The sequence below is a fragment of the Hoplias malabaricus genome, chromosome 2 (assembly GCF_029633855.1).
Source record: "Hoplias malabaricus isolate fHopMal1 chromosome 2, fHopMal1.hap1, whole genome shotgun sequence".
In the NCBI taxonomy this organism is placed as follows: Eukaryota; Metazoa; Chordata; class Actinopteri; order Characiformes; family Erythrinidae; genus Hoplias; species Hoplias malabaricus.
In genome coordinates, this window is record NC_089801.1 from 43,309,457 (window position 1) to 43,330,448 (window position 20,992).

At 38.1% G+C, this 20,992-nt stretch overlaps 1 protein-coding gene and 1 long non-coding RNA gene across 3 annotated transcripts; one reads left to right on the forward strand and one right to left on the reverse strand.

The window, feature by feature from the left end:
• Positions 1 to 660: 660 nt before the first annotated feature.
• On the reverse strand, positions 661 to 4,216 carry LOC136687767 (uncharacterized). Its single transcript, XR_010800529.1, has 3 exons — positions 4,166 to 4,216; positions 1,431 to 1,650; positions 661 to 792 (listed from the first exon to the last, which is right to left on the reverse strand). It is a non-coding gene; the product is annotated as an uncharacterized lncRNA (long non-coding RNA).
• A 36-nt stretch (positions 4,217 to 4,252) lies between these two features.
• Positions 4,253 to 19,302, forward strand: LOC136687765 (transcription factor SPT20 homolog). Of its 2 annotated transcripts, XM_066662314.1 has the most exons (15): positions 4,253 to 4,334; positions 5,180 to 5,222; positions 5,307 to 5,378; positions 5,484 to 5,568; positions 7,298 to 7,348; positions 8,015 to 8,362; positions 10,056 to 10,205; positions 10,515 to 10,655; positions 10,742 to 10,825; positions 10,917 to 10,955; positions 13,103 to 13,132; positions 13,929 to 13,962; positions 14,479 to 15,479; positions 16,374 to 16,407; positions 18,071 to 19,302. In XM_066662314.1, the coding sequence occupies exons 4-15, from the start codon at positions 5,493 to 5,495 to the stop codon at positions 18,423 to 18,425; spliced, it is 2,343 nt and encodes a 780-aa protein (XP_066518411.1). In that variant the 5' UTR covers positions 4,253 to 4,334; positions 5,180 to 5,222; positions 5,307 to 5,378; positions 5,484 to 5,492; the 3' UTR covers positions 18,426 to 19,302. The 2 variants fall into 2 exon arrangements, with proteins under 2 accessions (XP_066518411.1, XP_066518412.1); XM_066662315.1 differs by lacking the exons at positions 4,253 to 4,334; positions 5,180 to 5,222; positions 5,307 to 5,378 and having other exon boundaries at positions 5,398 to 5,568.
• Positions 19,303 to 20,992: the final 1,690 nt, after the last annotated feature.

Genomic DNA, 20,992 nt, shown 5'->3' on the forward strand with positions numbered 1-20,992 from the left:
TTCAGTTGCTTTTAAACAGTAATTATGTGACATAGCCATATTCAACATGCTGTTTTTCTTTCTAAAGACCCTTGACTAAAGCATTACTATGTAATCACCTGAGGTTTAAATGCTGATATTTGTTATTTTATTAAAATTTGACATCCTTTGACCAAAAGTTTTTTTTTTAACGTATTTCTGAATGTACAGTCTTCAAAACATATTCAACCTTCAGATATCTTTGCAGAGTGTGGGGAGTCTATTGGTTGAAAACATACACATTTTTATCATTTATTGCATTGCATATTACTGTGGCAAAATAAATGAGTAGCATCAGATGGACTCATTTTTCTTGGTTTTCACAGCTCTAGGATGTATGACTGATAAAACTGACAGTCACAGCAGGCCCAGCCTTTCAGCATTTAGTTCAAGGCTAATATAGGATAGGATAATATCTCAACTAATAATTTTTTTTTTCTTTTGTGCATTGGCAATTTACTCGTAATAATCGTTATACATGTTTAATAATTGTTTAAGCTTTTTAATTATATGTTGTGATTTATTCCAATGTTATTTGATGTGAAACTTCATACAAAAACTTTGAAACACTATAAATAAATAATAGTAGCAGAATTGCATATTTTTGCTGAATTACTTGTTTTTTCCGCCTGGAGATAGCATGGGTTGACAGATGACTCAAAATGAAACTGAAAGTAAACACTGAATTTTCAGCTATAAAAGGGGAGCTTCAAACTTATCCATACACACAGTATGTCTTCAGAAGTCACTAACTGTTCACTTATTTGGATCAATCTGAAACACAGAACACCATCATGGTTAAACATCAAAATCAAAGCTGAGACTGCACTTAGATACAACAGCTAGCAACGATTTAACCGTTCAAACACAAAAGCCACAATTTTTTCTGAAAGTTCATATGAATCTCATTTTTCTGAAATCCAAAAGCTATTCCTATTCCCTTTTTTAAAACACTAATGCTTGTTGATTGCACAGCAGTTTTACATTTGTTTATTATACATCAACTCTGGGTCCCTGTCTGTGGTGAGTTTCCCCCTAATTTTCAGAGTGCTCCAATTTCCACCTAAAATCATGCAATGGCCATGCAATACACAATATGCATGATTGAATTAATCTGTTAACGAAGAAAGGGGTGAACAATCCATTAAAATAAATGACAGAGTTCTAGTATAATATTTAGATTCTCACTCACACAGCTATATATTTCAAACATTTCCATTTTTTTTATGTACTTAAATTTTACACTGAAAAACTGTCAAAACAGGACAGTAAATAACTGTAAACTTTAAAAAGACTGAATACACTTTTTGGCATTTTATAATATATAAAATTTAAATATTTATATATATATATATATATATATATATATATATAATTAACACAGCATTTCAGATAGAGAACATCATACCTACAGTAAAATATGGTGGTGGTAGTGTGATGGTCTGAGGCTGTTTTGCTGCTTCAGGACCTGGAAGACTTGCTGTGATAAATGGAGCCATGAATTCCGCTGTCTACCAAAAAATCCTGAAAGAGAACATCCAGCCATCTGTTTGTGACTTCACGCTGAAATGAACTTGGGTTCTGCAGCAGGACAATGATCCAAAAAACACGAGCAAGTCCACCTCTAAATGGCTGAAGAAAAACAAAAACTTTGGAGTGGCCTAGTCAAAGTCCTGACCCGAATCCTATTGACATGTTGTGGCATGACCTTAAAAAGGTGGTTAATTTTCAAACCCTCCAATGTGGCTGAATTATAACAAGATGAGTGTGCCAAAATTCCTCCACAGCTGTGAATGACTCATTGCAAGTTACTGCAATGATAAAAATACACTTGATTGCAGTTGCTGCTAAGGGTGGCCCAACAAGTTATTAGGTTTAGGAGGAAAACTCTCTTTCATACAGGGCCATGAAGGTTTAGATTTTTTTTTCTCCCTTAGTAATAAAAACCTTCATTTAATAACAAACATGCAAAAAAAAAAAAAAAAAAAAAAGCATGAAGGGGCAAGCACTTTTTCACACCACTCTGTGTATATTTATATATATATATATATATATATATATATAGCAAATTCACCAGTTAATTCAACACTGTTAGTGTATTAATTTAACACTTGATGTATATTTTACAAATGATATAATTTAATGTCCACTCATGTATAAGTTATTAAGTATAATTTATTTTACATAGAGTTTTGTCACATGATTTCTTTAATGGATTGTTATAATTAAAAAATAAAAAAATAGGTCTCTCAGTCCAAGACAGATAAGATTAAGTGAATAAAATGCTTACCTTAGTAAATATATTTACCATAGTTTACAAAAACAACCAACCTATATAAACGGAGGAGCTTTAGACTGAAGTCAGAAGACATTGGCTAACTTCTCAACAAGCAGTCCATTGGGCTTGTTAAGATGCTGTTCTTTTCATTGTAATAAACCTGATTATTTACAACGAAAGAATGGTGTTGGCGTAGAAGTCTTTTTCAGCATCTTCTTCACAATACGGAAAATGTACTACACACTCTCAGTACTAATAGTGTTTATTACTAATAGTGTTGATTTTACACTGGATAATTTATATTCCTTCTAAGCACAGTGCTTGTAAAAATGTATATATAAACGACAAAGTAAATTAAAAAATGATCATATAAAATAAATATGTATAATATAAATTTCTCTATAAAGTGGTGGGTGTGAGTGGGTTTGAAGAACAATGTGTTGTTCAGATTCTCCTTGATTGCATGCATTTGTTAAATCAACAGCACACATTATTTAAAATCATTATTTATTAACTGCTAAAACTAGGTATTGGATGGTAACCTCAAATAATACGACCGCCACGAGGAGAGATTTGGAAACAAAATCTAGACGTCAATCTACACGTTTTTGTAGCTGTTTATAGTGAGCCATTAATATATAATTTTTAACCACTGTGGTGGTTTCTCCATGGTGGATCTTTTAACCATATTAAACTATTAAGCTAGCCCTATTTCCATCACACCAGAGCAGAAATAGTTAAATTTGCCAAAATAACAGGTGTAGTATGTCATGTGGGTGGCACTTGATCAAATACAACGTGTTTTGAAACAAAATCATAAAACCTTCAAAAGCTATTGAAATTAATAATGAAAAATTTATCAGCACGGGCCAGCAATGGTTAAATTTGCCAAAATAAGAGGTGTAGTACGTCATGTGGGTGGCACTTGATTAAATACAATTTGTTTAGAAACAATATCATCAAAAGTTCAAAATCTATTGAAATTTGTAATGAAAAATGTATCACCACAGGCCAGTAAGGGTTAAATTTATCAAGGTAGGAGATGTAGCATACATCATGTGTGAGGTTCGTCAGCTTCGTTTTTACTGTGTAGTGTAGTTTGTAAACGGTCCCTTAGCTCTCGCGGAGATGGCGGCAGCCCATAGAAAACAATATATTTCGTGTTTTTTAAATGGCAAACATTTCTGACATAAACTGAGTTGTAGTTGCTTGTCTTGGATCCCAAAAACAATACTTTGCAAGTATTAAGTAATTTGCATGCACCGTTTGAGAGCTATTGAAGAAAGAAATCTGAATATGCGAATATGAAACCAACTTTACCGGAGTCCAGAGCAGTGTCTGTTTGAAGAGCAGGGAGGAAAATTTAACAGGGCACCGACGACACTGGACCCCACTAGCGGCAAAAAACTATTTTCATCCTTAATTTATTTAAACTTAACATTACACTATTTATAAACATTACATTATTAGGAAATTTGATTACACATTGCAAATAAAAACTGTCATGGCACAAACTTTGCAAAATCCTGTCCCAGTTGTTGCCCTCAATTGGAAGGACATATGAGAAGGCAATTCACAAGTTCCTTAATTGCAAAAAATATAATAAAATAATATAAAAAGGTTAAACGTGTTCATGTTATTCCTCTCGCGCTTTGAGCGGAAACGTTCAGATGTTCATAAATGTCATAAAACTACACTTAATTAAAAACTGCACCAAAAGCTTGGAAGAATCATGCGGGATTATAAATTATTCAAAATTAGACAAACAACGTTTGAAAGCTCTTTTCTGACCTGCAGCGCAGCGATACAGCCAACAATATAATAATAATTACATATACTTAATAATTAATAATTAATAATAATAATTACAATACTTAATCGGAAAATCACAGCTGAATTGCGCGACAAAGGAGAAAAACCGTTAACACGCCTCGGGTTCAAATCACGCTTTGAGCAGGAAATCAGTGATTGGTTCAATATCCTACAGCTCCCCCTAGTGCACCTCATAGGTCATGAAAATGATTGCATTGCACACCCCGTGAGTCTTAACGTTTATGGCTTAATTGGTGTCTTTAGTTTAGAAATACACTGCATTATTAAGGTTTAGAGGTTGGTGTTTCATGCACTACAGGGTGAACAGAGACAACCAACACCACAATGGCGTAACTATGCTGGAGCCACATGAGTGTAGCGAGTGAGCTTTTATAAATAATAATAGCTTATTAAACATTTACAACCAAATATTTTACATTATAAATATCTCAAAATTACTAAACAGAATTTTAGATAAAATGTCCATTCACAGTCCAATTTACATTGTTTTCCTTCATTAGGTTCTTTTGTTATTCTTTATAAATAAGATTAGTAAATCATTTTAATCCAGCACAGTGTCAACATTTTTATCATTTAATCATTTTATATCAGACTTATACTCATTATTATTTCTCTCATAGTTGTTGGTAATATTTGTATTAGTTTGTTTAAAAGACTCTGTGAATGTAAAATCTATTTGAAGAGATTATAAATGAGTCATATCCTGTACAGGACAGTAATCTGAGTGGTCCGATGGTGGACCAGCAGTGGTCTACAGTCAGTGGTGTGACAGACTTTTTATGCCAGTGGACCGATATCTGCTCGCTATCTGGCACAGGCTGATGCGGAAATGCCCAAAATGGGATCTTTATTTCTATTGAGCTTAAATAAGGCAAATCACAGACCCAGAATAAGCCTAAACCGAGAACAGATAACACACACTTGAGGAAAATAATAATCTGTTCGCTGGTAACATATTCCGTTTTCACTGAACATTAGAGAAAAAACGATGTGGCATGGTCATGATGATAAAATACAAAACAGAATATATGACGGGTTTGTTTTTTATAGCAAATGTACTACAACAGAACGAGCTCCGGTTGACAGCCCCCCAGTGAGTGCAAAAATAACTAAATCATTTATTGCGATGTGTTCTGGGTGTTATTTTTGGACATTGAGTTTGTTGTGTGTCATTAAGGAAGAGGACTTATCGATTATCCATCTCGACTGAGCTCACCTTGCTCTCGCGCATTCTTCCGGGTGTGTAAAGGTGAGTTCGTTAGGTTTGAAAAAACACAACTACTCCAGGTACAACACTAAAAAGCGCATAGCATTAAAACCCTACTGAAGCCACTGATATGTTCCACCTGTGCAGGTAGAGTAAATGTGGGAGGATCTGTTGTCTTTTACTTCACCTTCATTTTACGCCGCAAGTTACGCCTCAGTGGCTTCACACAAAGGTAAGTAGTATATTGATTCTAGATTTTTCGATTTAAGTCTTGATTTGATTCTGGACACTGAACCGATAACACAAATCGCTGTGTTTTACTCTAAAGTATCATTTCGGTAGGTTAACATTGCTGTGACTTTGTTTACTGGAGTTCTGAAAGTGAAAGTGTTTTGAAGTGAAAAGTCCTTTCCTGTAAAATCTACACAGTCTGATATATTCACACTCAAAGTAATGGAACCGGAAATCTATAAAGGCTCCGTCTTAGAAAGTTATGTGAAATTGTTCAGTACACTATAATAATTTGGACTACATATATATATTAATTATATGCATGTTAAACTAGGAAGACGGCACCGAGACACAACAGGTAGGGTCAGTGTCACACAGGGTTCTGGGGCTGTTGGTCCAAACAAACACGTTGATGGACTGGATACACCAAATTATGAGTGAATGTGTGTGTGTGTGTTGCTTTTTGATGGACTGGTGCTCCTCCATGGTGCGTTCCAGTGATTGGACTCTGGACCCACAGTAACCCTAACATGGAAAAGTGTATACAGGCAATGAATGAACGAATGAATGTTAAAGTACACTCTCAGGAAAAAAAGGACTCTATAGGTACCTTATTGACCCTAAAGATTTATTGATACTCTTAGGGAATTATCTTCTCTGCATTTGACTAGTGAAGACACAAACACACACTAGTAATTCTTCAGAAACAGTAGGGGCAGTGAACACACACAGCTGGAGCAGGGGGCTTGCAAACTACCTCGGCGCCCAGGGAGCAGTTTGGGGTGTTAGGTGCCTTGCTCAAGGGCACTTCAGCAGTGAATGATTATACTTGTCTTGCCAGTCCTGGCAATTGAACTGGCAACCCTCGGGCGTCAAGCTCGCTTCTCTAAACTCAAGGCCATGGCTGCCCCTTCATGGTCAAATTATATTCTCTTTTCCAGGAAGAGAGGTGAATATTTGTATGATTTCATTATAACACTGTATAAAATAAAATAACATAATATGGGTCCTGAAGATTAAATGTGGCATGTGAAATCTGTAGAATGAGGTAGAATTATGTTCCTTAACTAAAGGAACTGAATATGTACCATTGAGGGTACAACTACAGTGACAGCAGAAGGTACCACCCCAGTTATCACTATAATATACCAGAGTTACAATAACGTATTAAAATACGTTATAATATATATGTTTGCAGTAATCATTTTACATAGCAAACCCACCAGTGTTAAATCAACACATTTAGTGTTAAATTAATACTGTGAGTGTAAAAATGTAACTCTCACCATTCACACTTAGCTTGGGCAGACGTTGCCTGGTGGTTAGGGAACTGGGCTTGTGACCAGAAGGGTGAAGGTTTGATCCCCAAGACTGGCAGGTCAGCACTGAAGTGACCTTGAGCAAAGCACCAAAGACCCAATTCCTCTCGGGTGCTGTGTATCAGTTCACTGTGAAGTATGATAAAAGTCCTTTTTTCCTTGAATGTATAGGATTATGACTGAATGCAGGAGTTAATATGAATGATATTAATCTCTTATTTATAATGCTGATTACACTTATTCTACTCTCTCCTTATTTTTATTGCTGAATGTTTGAGAATGTTTGCCAGTGTTAAAGTGTTGGCCAGTGGTACAGAACTCCACAGTGATTCAGAAAAAAAGTGTGACCAAATGAATGACCAAAAAAATAAAAGAGAAATAAACAATAACTCTTTTTCTCCCCACTGACAGCTATGTTTGCTCTGTTGCTGATATTTGATCTTCTCCGTTGTTCAAATGCAGGTAATTTAGTATTTAACATCAGCTCACCCTACACTTTTAGACCCTGTTTACACCTGGTTGTTTATGTGATCTTGATTACATTTTCCTGTTATCCAATTACTTCAGCACTACTGAGTATGGAGTAGTCTTTAGACAAATGCAGTAGTCTTTCTGTTATTTCTTAGAGTTAAAGACAGGGTTTACACATCTCTTTGGTGTCTAGTAGAGGTCAGACACCTCATGGTTTTATGAGAAGATGTAATGCTTACAACAAGCTAATTTGCATAATACTATTAAAATATTCTAAAATTTGGATTTATTTCTACTTAAAATATTATATAATATAGTGAGGCTTGAGTAGTGTGCTCACAATATTGATAATATTGATAAGGATATGGCCTAGTGGGTGTAATCTTCCTCATGTTCTGAATAGTAGTGGTGTCAAAGATTGGGAGAGGTTTTGATTGTCAAATATGGTTTGGTGACAATCTGGTTAAATCTTGTAAAATTTGGAGACAATGCCTCTGCCAGAGATCAAATTTAAATATGTTTGAAATGTACACCTGCAATATATCTGTTGGGCCTCTCTGTCCAGATGTAATCCTGGTACTCTGGTAGTCTTATAAATGTAATCTAAAACATACACTAAATACTTGGATGTCAGATTTAATTTTATGTCTTTTCCAGATTTATTCAATTTGAAGGTTCCTGATGAAGTTATATCAGCACTGTTGGGGTCTTCAGTTCTCCTGCCATGTGAACTCTCTCCTCCTCTGGATTGTAGGAGATTTGAAATACGCTGGTTTCGCACAAACTTCAAGGAGAACCCGATTCTGCTTTACAGAGATCTACAAGTCCAGGAGGACGCTGGAGACCCTCAGTACAGAGGAAGAGTGTCTCTGATTGGAGAACTGGAGAAAGGGAACGCCTCTCTGAAACTGGAGAAACTCACACTCTCAGACAGAGGAGAATATGTATGTCATGTTAAAAGTCATCAATGGTATGATGAGGCGAAGGTCTCAGCCTCTGTTCAAGGTAAGGATGTGAGTTAAAGAAGCAATACATTATATTTATCCCCAAAATGTAGCACACAATATTTATAAAAAGTGATTATTTTTACACGTTTTCTCCAAATTAAAACTCAAATGTATGACAGAGTTTTAGGGCCATGGCGTTGGAAAAAAAAAGATTCCAGAGAAATTCTGAGAAAATTCTCTGAATAATTTGCTGCACGTCTAATGGAGCAGACACAGTGTAACTGTGGAATGCAGGGTGTTGCTTAAGTCATACTGTGGTATAGATTTCAGGAATAAACACTCAGTTCTCTTCCACATCTGGACCAGATTGTGATTAGTATTTAAACCCTGAATTGGTGCACAAACCCATGGCATGTAGTTTCACAGGATACAATTAATGATTACGAAAATGATGGATCCAGAGCGAGTAGAAGGACCTGCGTCTACCGAAATTGTACCAAGGCCCACCCAATCAACCAGAGATAATTCTCCGCATGCAAGTGTACATGCATGGACACACTCTCCTTTCTGATTCTTCAGTACAAATACACATTCCTGCGAGTCAGGTTTAGAGCTGGAGCTCAAGGGGACCTGTTTAGGATGGCCACCCATGCTGTAAAATATTAAATCATCCCGTATTTGGACAGTAAAAGCTGTGTTCAGTTTTTAACCGATGTGGGCCACGTTTTATTCTATATTTTTGAAGTTAGACTGTAAAAACGGATGATGTGTTTGAAACAGACAGAAGCAATGCAGTTCTCCCTCCTAGGGATGGGCAGATACTCCACGGCTCCTAAACCGAGAACATGCTTCTCATTGGTCATCACTTTTATTAAGCCAGAGTTAGCTGTCCATTAGTTAGCGCTGCAGCGAATGGATTTAAAGTCCCTCCCACAAGGTTTTGTTTGGTAGGAGCACTGAGAGCAGCACGTCAGTGCTATAACAGTAATTTGTTCCCTCAATTAAAATAATTAGTTTCAACAATTTAGTAATTTGTTTCCTCAATTTAGTAATAATTTCACTCAATTTAGTAATTAAGTCCCTTGATTTAATGATACTTCCGACATTCCAAGTTCCAGTTTTCATGTCACCTTCATCTTTATCTGTCTTATACATTATGAAATGTGTGACAATGTGAAGAACGCATCTCTGGAACCATCTGTGAAATCATTGGGGTAGGGGTGGCATGGTGGGAGTTAAGAACCCACGGAGTCCTGTTGAATTAGAACATCAGCTTTTTATTCTATAAAAACATGGTTGTGAAAGAACTGATCAAATATGTACCTCAAGGCATATCTGTCTTTTTAAAAAGGATTTTTAAATTGATGGAAGAAATGACTAAATAAAAGGAATGAATTCCAAAAGTGAGGGAAAATGTCTATAAATAATATATTTCAGGGAATGTATGGGCTCTGTAGAATTCAGAAAGTTGTATTGTAGAAGTGATGGGAGCGCAAGGCATATGAATAGGAGACGCTGAGTACAGTGCCCCAGCCCCCCATAATTATACCAACCCACTTTTGCCCAGGCCCACCCAAATGTTATTTTCTGGCTACACCACTGACCTAACCACCACAACCAACTGCTCACAACAGGATGCAGAGGATGCTGCCCAAGGCTCTGGGTGTGTTTTCACTGCCCCTAGTGCCCCTGTGTGTGTGTGTTTACATTTCACATTTTTGCATAATTGTGGCACATTTGTTTTACTCTAGTGGTGGGCTCTCTTCCTCTTCTCTCATTGGCCAAAGTTGAAGATGAGATGAATGTTACCTGTGCCTCAAATAGATGGTTTCCAAAGCCCACCATCACCTGGAGAGACAGAGGAGGAGAAATCAGAAAACATACTGATCACTATACAACAGGTTAATAAGTACTGTTCATATTTTAAGGATTATTTTGTTCTTTAATCTGCTCTTTAATCTTGCAGTATATGTAAAGAACATGCAAAGTAAAAAAAATGTATAAAATATTATTTCAATTGTATTTAAAGCATGACTTGAGTGGGTGTCATATTAAGTCAAACTCTACCTGTGAGGAATGTGGTGTGTTTAACTGATACAGAAGCTCACTCTTCAAATGTAAGGCCATAATTATGTGACGATCTGAAGAACTTTTTAAGTGAAGAACTCTTTCTCTCTCTCTCTCTCTCTCTCTCTCTCTCTCTCTCTCAGAATCTGAAGGGTTGGTGAGTGTAAGCTCTTGGATACTCTCCTCTCCCTCTGACTCAGAGTGGATCTCCTGTTCTGTGGGTTTATCTGAGCTGGAGATGAGAGAGGGAAGAGTGATTCCATTTATATCCACTTCTACAGGAGGTGTGCCCCCCTCTGATCTCCTTAATTCAGTTCCTGTTTTTTCTTTTTTTTTTAATAACTGATTTATTAAAAATAGTTTTTTCCAGGATGGACAGCCATCATTGTCTCACTGGTTGTCAGTCTGTTGGTGGTCATAGTGATAGCAGTCATCATCATTGTCAAGATCAGAGGTGGGAAATATTCATTTATCCGTCAAAGTGTATTAAAAAGTCCACACATCTTCAAAACAGAGGCTAATATTCAAATATTTCTGTAAAACAGGCCCCATTTTCTCAAAAGACACAAATCCCACATCAGCAGGTAAGATTGAATGCTCCTGCTCTATGTCAGGTTCTGCCACTGTCTGTAGTAGATTCTGTCTTGTGTTTCTTTCTCTCTACGTGTCTGTCTGTTCCTCATGCTCCTCTGTTTGTTTTTGTACTTGTCTTCGCCTCTCATTGTGATTTCTGAGTCTTTTAGGTATCTGTCTTTGTTACTGTAACGTTGACCTTTGTATTTTCACTGTGATTGAACTCTGATCACAGTGTTTAACTTTTCACAGATTTAATCTCTGTGTTCCATGTTTACTTTTGGTTTGCTTTATGGGGTCTGTCTCTTGTGTCTTTTCCTAATCTAGTGTTCTGATTTGTTTAGTTTGATCTCTTTACTCGTTTAAGTTTTTCCACAGTTTGCAATAAAACAAACTTGCACCTGTTTCCTGCCTCAGTGCCTCATCTTGATCAGGTTATACTCTGTATGTACTGATGATTAATTAAACAATCAGGCAATTACTTAATTAAATTCATTACAAATTAAAGCCCCATTTCCAAAAAAGTTGGGAGACTGGGCAAAACGGAAATTAAAACAAAAACCAGTGATGTACATATCTAAAAATCTAAAAGTTTTTAAAAATTTAAATTGTATGTTTAACTTAATATAGTACATAATGTATTACAGGCAAAAATTTAAATGATGAAACCGAGAAAGTTCATTGATGTTTGAGAAAATATTTGCCGATTTTAGATATGATACCAGCAACATGTACCAAAAAATGTTGGGACGGTTGTGTTTATGAGCTCTTCTTTAACAACACTATGTTTGTTAGTATTGTAACAACTCTAAGGTTTTGGGAAGTGGGCAGACCAGTTGCTGTTGATTTTCAGATTTTTGCTTGTTATAGGATTTCAGCTGCTGCACAGCTCAGTGCCTCCGTTAAAGTGTTTTAATGTCTTTGTTTTTAATCTGTGAAATTCTGGACTAGTTTAGCACCCGTACTTATTTACAAAGCAGCCAGGCTGTGGTAATCCATGAAGAAATTTTAGTGAAATAAACAAGGCTTTCCCCAAAATATTTGTTGTTTGGATGGCTTCATACTGATCTAAAACCTGTATATATCATTCAGCATTAACTGTATCTTCACATTTGTACGAGTCACCCATGCCCAGTACATTAATATCTCCTCAAACATTACAGTTTTTGACTTTTTAGCTGTGCATTTATAAGAAGCCGGATGGTCACTCTCCTCTTTAACCAGTCCAGCTGGTGGGTGTTAATATTTGGTTTCTTCTGTGCATTTGTGGGTTGTGGATGTGGTGATGAACTGTGTTCACAGACAATGGTTTGGGAAGGGTTTCTGAGCCCATGCAGTAACTTCCACTACAGAAACCTGTCTGTTTTAAATTCAGAGCTGTCTGAGGGCCCGAAGACCACAGCCAGCACAAGACAACAGTCAAGTTTTGGGCCTTAACCATAGCATACAAAGATTTCTCTGGATTTTGAGAATCATTTAATGGCATCATGTGATGTACATAGTAAAACCCCCAAGTTCTTTATTATTTGTAAGTTGAGAAACATTATTCTTGATTTATTTCACTGTTTGCTCATACAGTCTTTTATAGAATGGTGAACTCCTGCTCATCTTTGCTTCTGAAAGTTTCTCTGAGACACTCTCTTTAAACCCAGTTATTAATTAATTCATTCATTCGTTGTCTGTAACTGCTTATCCAGTTCACTGTTGTGGTGGGTCCGGAGCCTACCCGGAATCACAGGGCGCACACACACACACAGTCACACCTACGGACACTTTTGATTCGCCAAGCCAACTACCAATGTGTGTTTTTGGACTGTTAGAGGAAACCCGTGCTGACATGGGGAGAACAAACCAAACTCCTCACAGACAGTGAGGACAGGAACCCACAACCCCACAATCCTGGAGCTGTGTAACTTTGACACCACCTGCTGCGCCACATTAAATCCACTGACCTATTGACAATTAACCTAATTTATTTACCAGTTTTTGTCACCCAACCCAACTTTGTTTTGAAATGTATTGCTAGCATCAAATTGTACATCTTTGCTTTCTGTTCTTATTTCCATTTTGTTTGTGTGAAAACAAATCCTGGAATTTTAATTAATTAATCGATTAATTAATGTGGTTGATGGTATTTTAACACTTAATTTTTATTAAGGTGATCAAGACGAGGAAGTAGCTCTTGTTGGTGAGTAGACCTGATTGTATAGCCTGTATTACAAGGAAAAGTTTACAGTTTAACAAGAAAGGAACACAACTTTGGCTAACAGTGTGAAATAAAAGATGTGTAATTAAGAGCTCTCACCCCTTCATCAGGTCCAGATTGTGCTCTGAGGGCAATAACGGGGGCTGACGGAATCACTCTAACCTCAGATAACAGCACTCAATTTAATTTATTAATTAATTGTCTGTAGCCGCTTATCAAATTCAGGGTTGTGCTGGAGGAGAACACACAAAACCTCTCACAGACAGTCACCCAGAGTCGGGCTTGAACCAATAACCACAGGAACTGTATGACAGCTACACTACCTGTCGTGCCATTGTGCCGCCCCAATTTAACATTTCTTAAAATGTGATATCTACGTACATTGAATCGTGTATTCATTAATAACAGCCATCATAACCACATTTTCTCCAATACACAATCACATCAGACATAAATATTACTGACATTATGTTTGTCCAACCTCTATCATGTACCGTTTATAATGAGAGATAAATAAGTTGAATGAATCCCTCGGAGCACAGGTAACCAGAAAAAAAATGTACATTTTTTTAAACGTTTTAAATCCAGCTTCTACTTTGAGAGAACTCACATAACTCCACCCACTCCATCACTGAAATACTACATTCTTCATTTATGAAAATTTGAGCCCCACCAGGTTAGAATTTGTAAAGATGTTGGTTTGAACGTATGAGAGAACATACGTGACGTTAACATATCATCAAAAAAAATCTCCCTTTTCTCCTCATTATTTGTTCAGAATCCCGGGACACGCAGCATGAGATGATGCTAAGGTGAGTTTATACAATCCATCCTCAGTTCCACTCCTGACCCCACCAGTCCAGTCCTCTTTTTTTCTACACTTCCACTCCTGATGCTGATCCAGGAACTGTGCTGCACATTCTGGACTCATTGCTGATGGAATCAGGATCTCCAGATCAACAGTTCAGCAAAGTTTAATCTTATACCTTCCTTTGTCAAACCTGCATCAGGCCCCTTCAGTATTCTCCTCCATCCTGTCCTCCATCATCCGTCTCTCATGTCCACTTCAGACTCACACACATCTCTTTCCTCTCCTCTCACTAACACACACTCATTCACTCCAGCAAACACACAGATCAGAATTCAGACTTCACTATAGAAGCAGGTGAAGAGGGGTTTAATTCTCTCTCACACTCTCTCTAGGCTGAAACATAAGCTCAAGCAGCAGGAGCCACAGCAGCAGGGGTGTAAGGAGCAGAAGCAGCTCTTGTTGAAGCAGGTGAAGAGTTTTTATTCTGATTCTCTATTATCTTTGCTTCATTCTCTAGGACAACACATAAAACCACAGAAAATGAGCAGAGGCAATGGCAGCAGCAGGTGTGGCAGCAGCAACAGGAGCCGCAGGGACAGGGACAAGGGCAGCAGGCAGAGCAACAGTCACCACAAGTCCAGCAGGAAGAACAGGAGCAGTGGCTGCAGCTACAACAGCAGGGGCAGCAGCAGGAGAGGCAGGAGCAGTGGGAGAAGCAGGATCAGCAGGGGCATCAGCAGAATAAGCAGGGGCAGCAGCAGGAGAGGCAGGAGCAGGGGCAGCAGGAGGAGAGGCAGGGGCAGAAGCAGCAGAAGGAGAGGCAAGGACAGCAGCAGAAGAGGCAGGGGCAAGAGCAGCTGCAGCAGAATAAGCAGGGGCAGCAAAAGAAGCAGGGGCAGGAGCAGCTGCAACAGAAGAAGCAGGAGCAGCAAGGGAAAAAGCAGCTGGGCCAGGGCCAGCAACAGGACCAGGAGCAGTGGCAGCAATGGCAGAAGCAAAAGGCAGAGCAGAAGCAGGAACAGCAGCAAGAGCAGCATCAGCAGGAGCAAGAACAGCAGCCAGAGTGGCAGTGGCAGCAGCAGAAGAGGCAGCAGGGACAAGAGCCTCAGCAGGAGCAGAGTCAGGAGCATGAGCAGCAGGGGCAAGAGCAGCTGCAGCAGAATAAACAGGAGCAGCAGGGCCGTGGGCAGCAACAGAAGCAGTGGCAGGGGCAGGAGCAGCTGCAACAGAAGAAGCAGGAGCATCAAGGGAAAAAGCAGCTGGGACAAGAGCCGAAGCAGGTGCAGAGTCAGGAGCAACACCAGCAAATAAAGCAGGAGGAAGGCCTGCAGCAGAAGTGGAAGGAGCAAAAGGGGTTGGAGCAGCAGCCAGAATTGCATGGTCAGAAGCAAAAAAGGCAGGAACAGCAGGATCAGGAGCAGCAGCCGAAGCAGCAGGACCAGGAGAAGGAGCAGTGGCAGGGGCAGCAGTGGTTTAAACCACAGGTGGAGCAGAAACAGCCACACAAGCAGCAGCAAGGTAAGAAGCAGCGGCAGTGTAGTAGGCAGGAGCTGAAGCTGCAGGAGCGAAAGCAGCATAAGAGGAAGCAGTATCAGCAGCAGAAGCAAAAGCAGCAGATAAAAAAGCAGCAGCATCAGGAACAGCCTCAAAATAGAGGAGAATCAGACACAGAAACTCCTGGTGACGTTCCAGTAACACTTTATTTAAAATGTACACTTCAAACACTGTAAAGAGAATTCACCAATGTTAAATAAGCAGTAGTAGTGTTAAATAAACACTGAGTGTTGATGAGTGTTACATTTTTACACTCACAATAGTGTTAATTTAACATTTATATTAGTAATTTAACACAGGGGAATTTGCTGTGTGTGTGGATCCTTAAGTTACCTTTGGGTTTTAGACGTCTATGAAATTCAGCTTCAGTTTCTCCAACACTGACCTTTATCTCAGGCCAAAACCTTAACCTACACTTAACGCTGATGTAAACACTAACAGTAACATATGATTCTGCTGGGTTTGTTCATCAGCTGTATTTGGACCCATTTTTGGACCCACTCTGTATTTGACAGATCCCTCTAGAGAAGAATTGATGTTCCTTCTGAGTAGAAGGTGTATGTTGTAATATCACAATTCATTAATATGAGAACATATCTATTCTTATTATAGAAATTATTAGAAACATGAAATTCTTTTAATCCAACTTTTCAACTTTAAAAGAGCTCTCACTCACTCACCTCATCTCCACCTCATATAACTCCACACACGCCATCACAGAGATACTACAGGGTACACGTTTGAGCTTTTGAGGGGCATTAGTTAGAATCCCTGAAGAATCAGTTTTCAACGAGTGGACCAGTGAACATTTTGTCACTAATTAAAATAATTTCTTTTTTCTCCTCCTTTTTAATTCAGATCCCCGATACGCAGAGAACCAGTTGATACCAAGGTGTGTTTATACAATTCAACTATTTTAAACAATTATAATACAACTCACAGACACTGCAAGCAAATAACAATTAACAAAACCATCTCAACAGCGATCACTCCAACTCACCAGCTATTTAAAGACAAGGTAGAGAGTTCTGAAGAACTACTGATGTCACAGCAAAACACTTATTCATTCAGAATTTCTGACACATCTTTAAAAGTGGAGTGGTGTGTTTGAGTAAGAAACTGACTGTAGCTGCCTGGTGATTGAATATTATTTGTCTGTAAGTTTTTATTCACCACTTGAATTACCTCAGAAACAGGCGTCACTAGATCCAATTTATTGTGGCACAGGTCCCAGTAACTTGTTGCTGTGCTGCACTAAACTGTGGGGAAAAAGTCATTTTTTCGATTGCTGAGCAGAGCTACATGATACTGTGCAAATTCACTACAGGCACTACATTTCCCATAATGCCCATGTGCCTTTCCAAAATCTTGAGTGGCTAATGCTTTCTGTCAGAGACAATTTAGTTCAGTTTTTTGCACCGAGAGTTTTAATGGATATTTAAAGAATGTCAGATATGCAACAGACAGGTAATAACAGCTATAATAGAATTTAACAATATATTTTGGTTATAGCCACTTATAACAATACAATCAATCAAAAATACATTATACACCACTACACCAAACAGACATTCCCACCACCCAGAAAATTCATGTAAGAGTCTGTAACATAACAGGTTCTCATGAGCATGCACTTTTTAAACACTGAATAGTTCAGCTCTAGACAATGTTGTATTAAATTAGGAGCTGCACAAGGTCAGAAACATAGTACCCTCACATTTACACTGAACCCCATGTGTGTGTCAGAGGAATGCGGATGCAGCAAACTGTAGGAGATTCATAGTTTCTTTTTATCTGTTATTTACTATTTTATTGTATTATTATTATTTTTATTATTGTTATTTGTTGATTAATACAAATCCCCTTAGTGTTAATTTGATCTTCATTTCTCATACATAGCAGAGTACCATCCACTTTAGTATTAAATCATTTAAAACTATTTTCAGACGTTTTACTAGAGGCACATTTGTGTCCCTACAATTGATTGACAAACAGAGGAGTGCAGCAGTGCCCTAAACTCTGTGTGCCCCAGTACAACAAGAAGTCTAGAAACACCCCTGCACAGAAACTCATTTGTAACTTGCGCAGTTTAGTTTTGTAGCACTTTAGGGCTGTGTTTACTTTCGTGCAGATGGTGCTCTCCCGAATTTAGAGTCAGTTCCACCTTAAGTATTCAGTAACAACAAAAATAAGTCAATTGCTGACGCCACCAGTCCAGTCCACACTGTTCTAAAATTTCCTCAGTTCTACTCCTGATCTTTCAGTACCTCTGCAGTGTCCTGTACTCACTGCGGTCCAAATCAGACTCTCAAGATCATCAGCTCAGATTAGTCTGATACCTTCCTTTATCAAACTTGCATCAGTCTCCCACAATATTCTCTTTCATCCTGTCCTCCTTCATCCGTCCCTCAAGTTCACTTCAGACCCACACACATCTTCTTCCTCTCCTAACTCTAAATCACAGTCATTCACTCCAGCAAACACACAGGTCAGAATTCAGACTTCACTCTAGAAGCAGGTGAAGAGGGTTTAATTCTCTCTCACATTCTCTCTAGGCTGGCAAGTAAACCCACGCAGCAGGAGCCACAGCAGCATGGGTGGCAAGAGCAGGGGAAGGGCCAGGAGCAGAAGCAGCAGAGGGAAACACGACCATGGCAGGAGAAGAAGGAGCAGGGACAGTGGAGGAGAAAACGACAACAGCAGGAGGAGCCGGTGCAGGAGGAGCAGGAGCAGCAGAAAAGAAAACGACAACGGCAGGAGGAGCCGGTACAGGAGGAGTCGATGCAAGTGGAGTTGATGCAGGAGAAGCTGATGCGGGAGGAGCCGATGCAGGAGCAGACGCAGGAAGAGTCAGTACAGCAGGAGTCGATGCAGCAGGCGCCAGTGCAGGAGGAGCAGATGCAGTATTAGGAGCTCATGCAGCAGTAGCAGACACATACACATTACCCAGACTGTCCTGAACTCTGACAGGATGCTTAAACAGTCACAGAGTCTGTAATCTGCTGCAGAATTTGACACCAAACCGAACTCTGAACACTCACTTTATTTACTTTATTAATTTACCATATTTTGGCTCACATAAAGCTATGGATAATATTTATTTCGAAATTGAGCTCATCCCTCTCTCAGGTCCAGTTTCTGTTCAGAGAAAAATAACCAGAACTGAAGAAGTCCCCAGACCTCAGGTAACAGCTCTCAGACACTTCACCCTCAGGTGGATCTGACGCAGTACCAAACAAACATCTGAAAGTCAGATTGTCAGTCACACTGGAACATATTTATAATACACTCAGAACAATAAGACATTGACCTGGTTTACTGAACCAGTCTCAGAAAATGTAGCAAAGCCATGACTGACTAGTAATGAGCTCAGAAACTCAATATTCTAAATATTTACTGTTTTTTAGCTAAACTAATTTATGGAAACTATTATGAGTAAATGACTGTGAGATAACATTAAGCTTTGTTCAGCAGGTCCAGATGGAGCTAATGGACTAAAGAAGAACAGGACATTACCTCAGTAATGTGTGCTGAACTCAGTGCTGTTCAGTGTGTTTACTGGAGTGTCTGTTTGCATACGAATGAATAGCACACTTATTTTAAGCCACTCGCTAGGTTCTGTTCTCTGGTATTCTCTGGTATCTCTTTTCTGGAGCTGTTGTGTGGATTTGTTTAAATCAGTGTTTTTATTATACTTCTGGTTTTATTATTTAGGACATTTAATACTTTTTATTCCAGTAAATATTCCAATTTACATCAGTCTGAATATACTAAATAAATACGTTTTTACTGAACGTTCATTGCTCTTTAAAGGTTTGTAATGGCATTATTTTGCTATTATTATCTTTATATCATTAGTAAACATTGGTCTTAAAATTTTTAACAACATTTTTTACATTTATCAAATTTTTTTCTTGAATAATGTATCAACAGTGAAATATTACTATTATAACAGACAAGTGTCCAATAACATGATTATTCACCCAGTCACTCACACACTCATCCTGTGGGCAGTTTCACACACTGAAGCCCTCTATTCCTCCACTCTGGAGTCTGGACTGATACAGACATCAACGTAGATAAAAACACACTGAAAGTAGTCAATCTCTCTCTCTCTCTCTCTCTCTCTCTCTCTCTCTCTCTCTCTCTTTCTCTCTCTCTTTCTCTCTCTCTCTCTCTAAGTCAGTCCTGTGCATGTTCTCTGTTGTTTTACTTAATTCTGAGTGTTGTCGATCTCACAATTTTAAAGGGTAAGTATTGGATATTACTAGTCACAATTGGAACTTTATTACAAAAAAACAAAGCAGAAACAAGAAAACTAGCTGAAACTAAGCAAAAAGATATAATCCTAAACCAAAATGTTCAAAATCAAAAAAATAGAAACAAAGCGAGAACTCTGCACATGTGAAGATAAAATGAAAAATAAAAAACCCAACAAAACGCTTAGCTTAAGGAAATTAACGTGGCTGATCTTTGCATCAATATAGTCCTAAAACACTGTTTAACAGCGGGGTTGGGTGTATTACTGAAATATGCGAAGACACAGTGATTAAAATATATTTATATGAGGGTGTTGCAAAGAAACCTTGATCTGAAAAATCACTAATTAAATCCCCAAGAATTGTGAGTGGCTTTTACTTGAACACATGGTCTGTTACTAGCAGTTTATATCTGGAACATCTTTTCTATTTTTATGTAAATCCTACTCCACATTTGCACAATGCAGCCATAATGTTCCAGACTGTCCACACTGTAATAAGTACTTTGAAGGAAACTGTGTTGGATGAAATCACAGGAAGCCATTTCATTCAAATGCATACTACCTTGTTTGTCGAGGACTTGGGACGTGTTAGAGACAGGTTCTTAAAGGCAGGGTTTAATAATGTAACAGCTCTCTTATCGATTGGTTGAATGAACAAATGTTTTTGGTCTATGCTAAATCCCTTTTTGGTCTCAAAAACACTTTAGATATTTTAAAGAAATATTTTTATATGGAGTATATTTATGAGAGCTTTTCATGTTTTCAAGTTTTCATGTATTTTTGCTTATACAATTTAACAATTTATATACAATAATACTTTGATATTGTAGAATTGATTAAAGGAGAAATCTGTGATACTGACATCAAGCGATAAAAATAGCAACTACAATACAGATTCAAAACTGAATCGACCAGGTTGTCAGTTTGAGGAAAACTGAAAATACACGAACAAGAAAGAGATTAATTTAAAAATGTTTGACCACGATAGCTAAAATCTATCTGTATTAACCCTGCGAAGAACTGACACCCCTTCCAGGGTGTGTTCCTGGTAATTTCAGGTAGGCTCTGGACTCAATGCAACCCTGAACATGATAAGCGGTTACAAACAATGAATGAATGAATCTATCTATATTAGAAAAATGCAAAACATATGAACAAGCTGGTGCCATTTTCCCTACATTTACAAGCATTATTTGCCTAAATCCATCTTAAATAT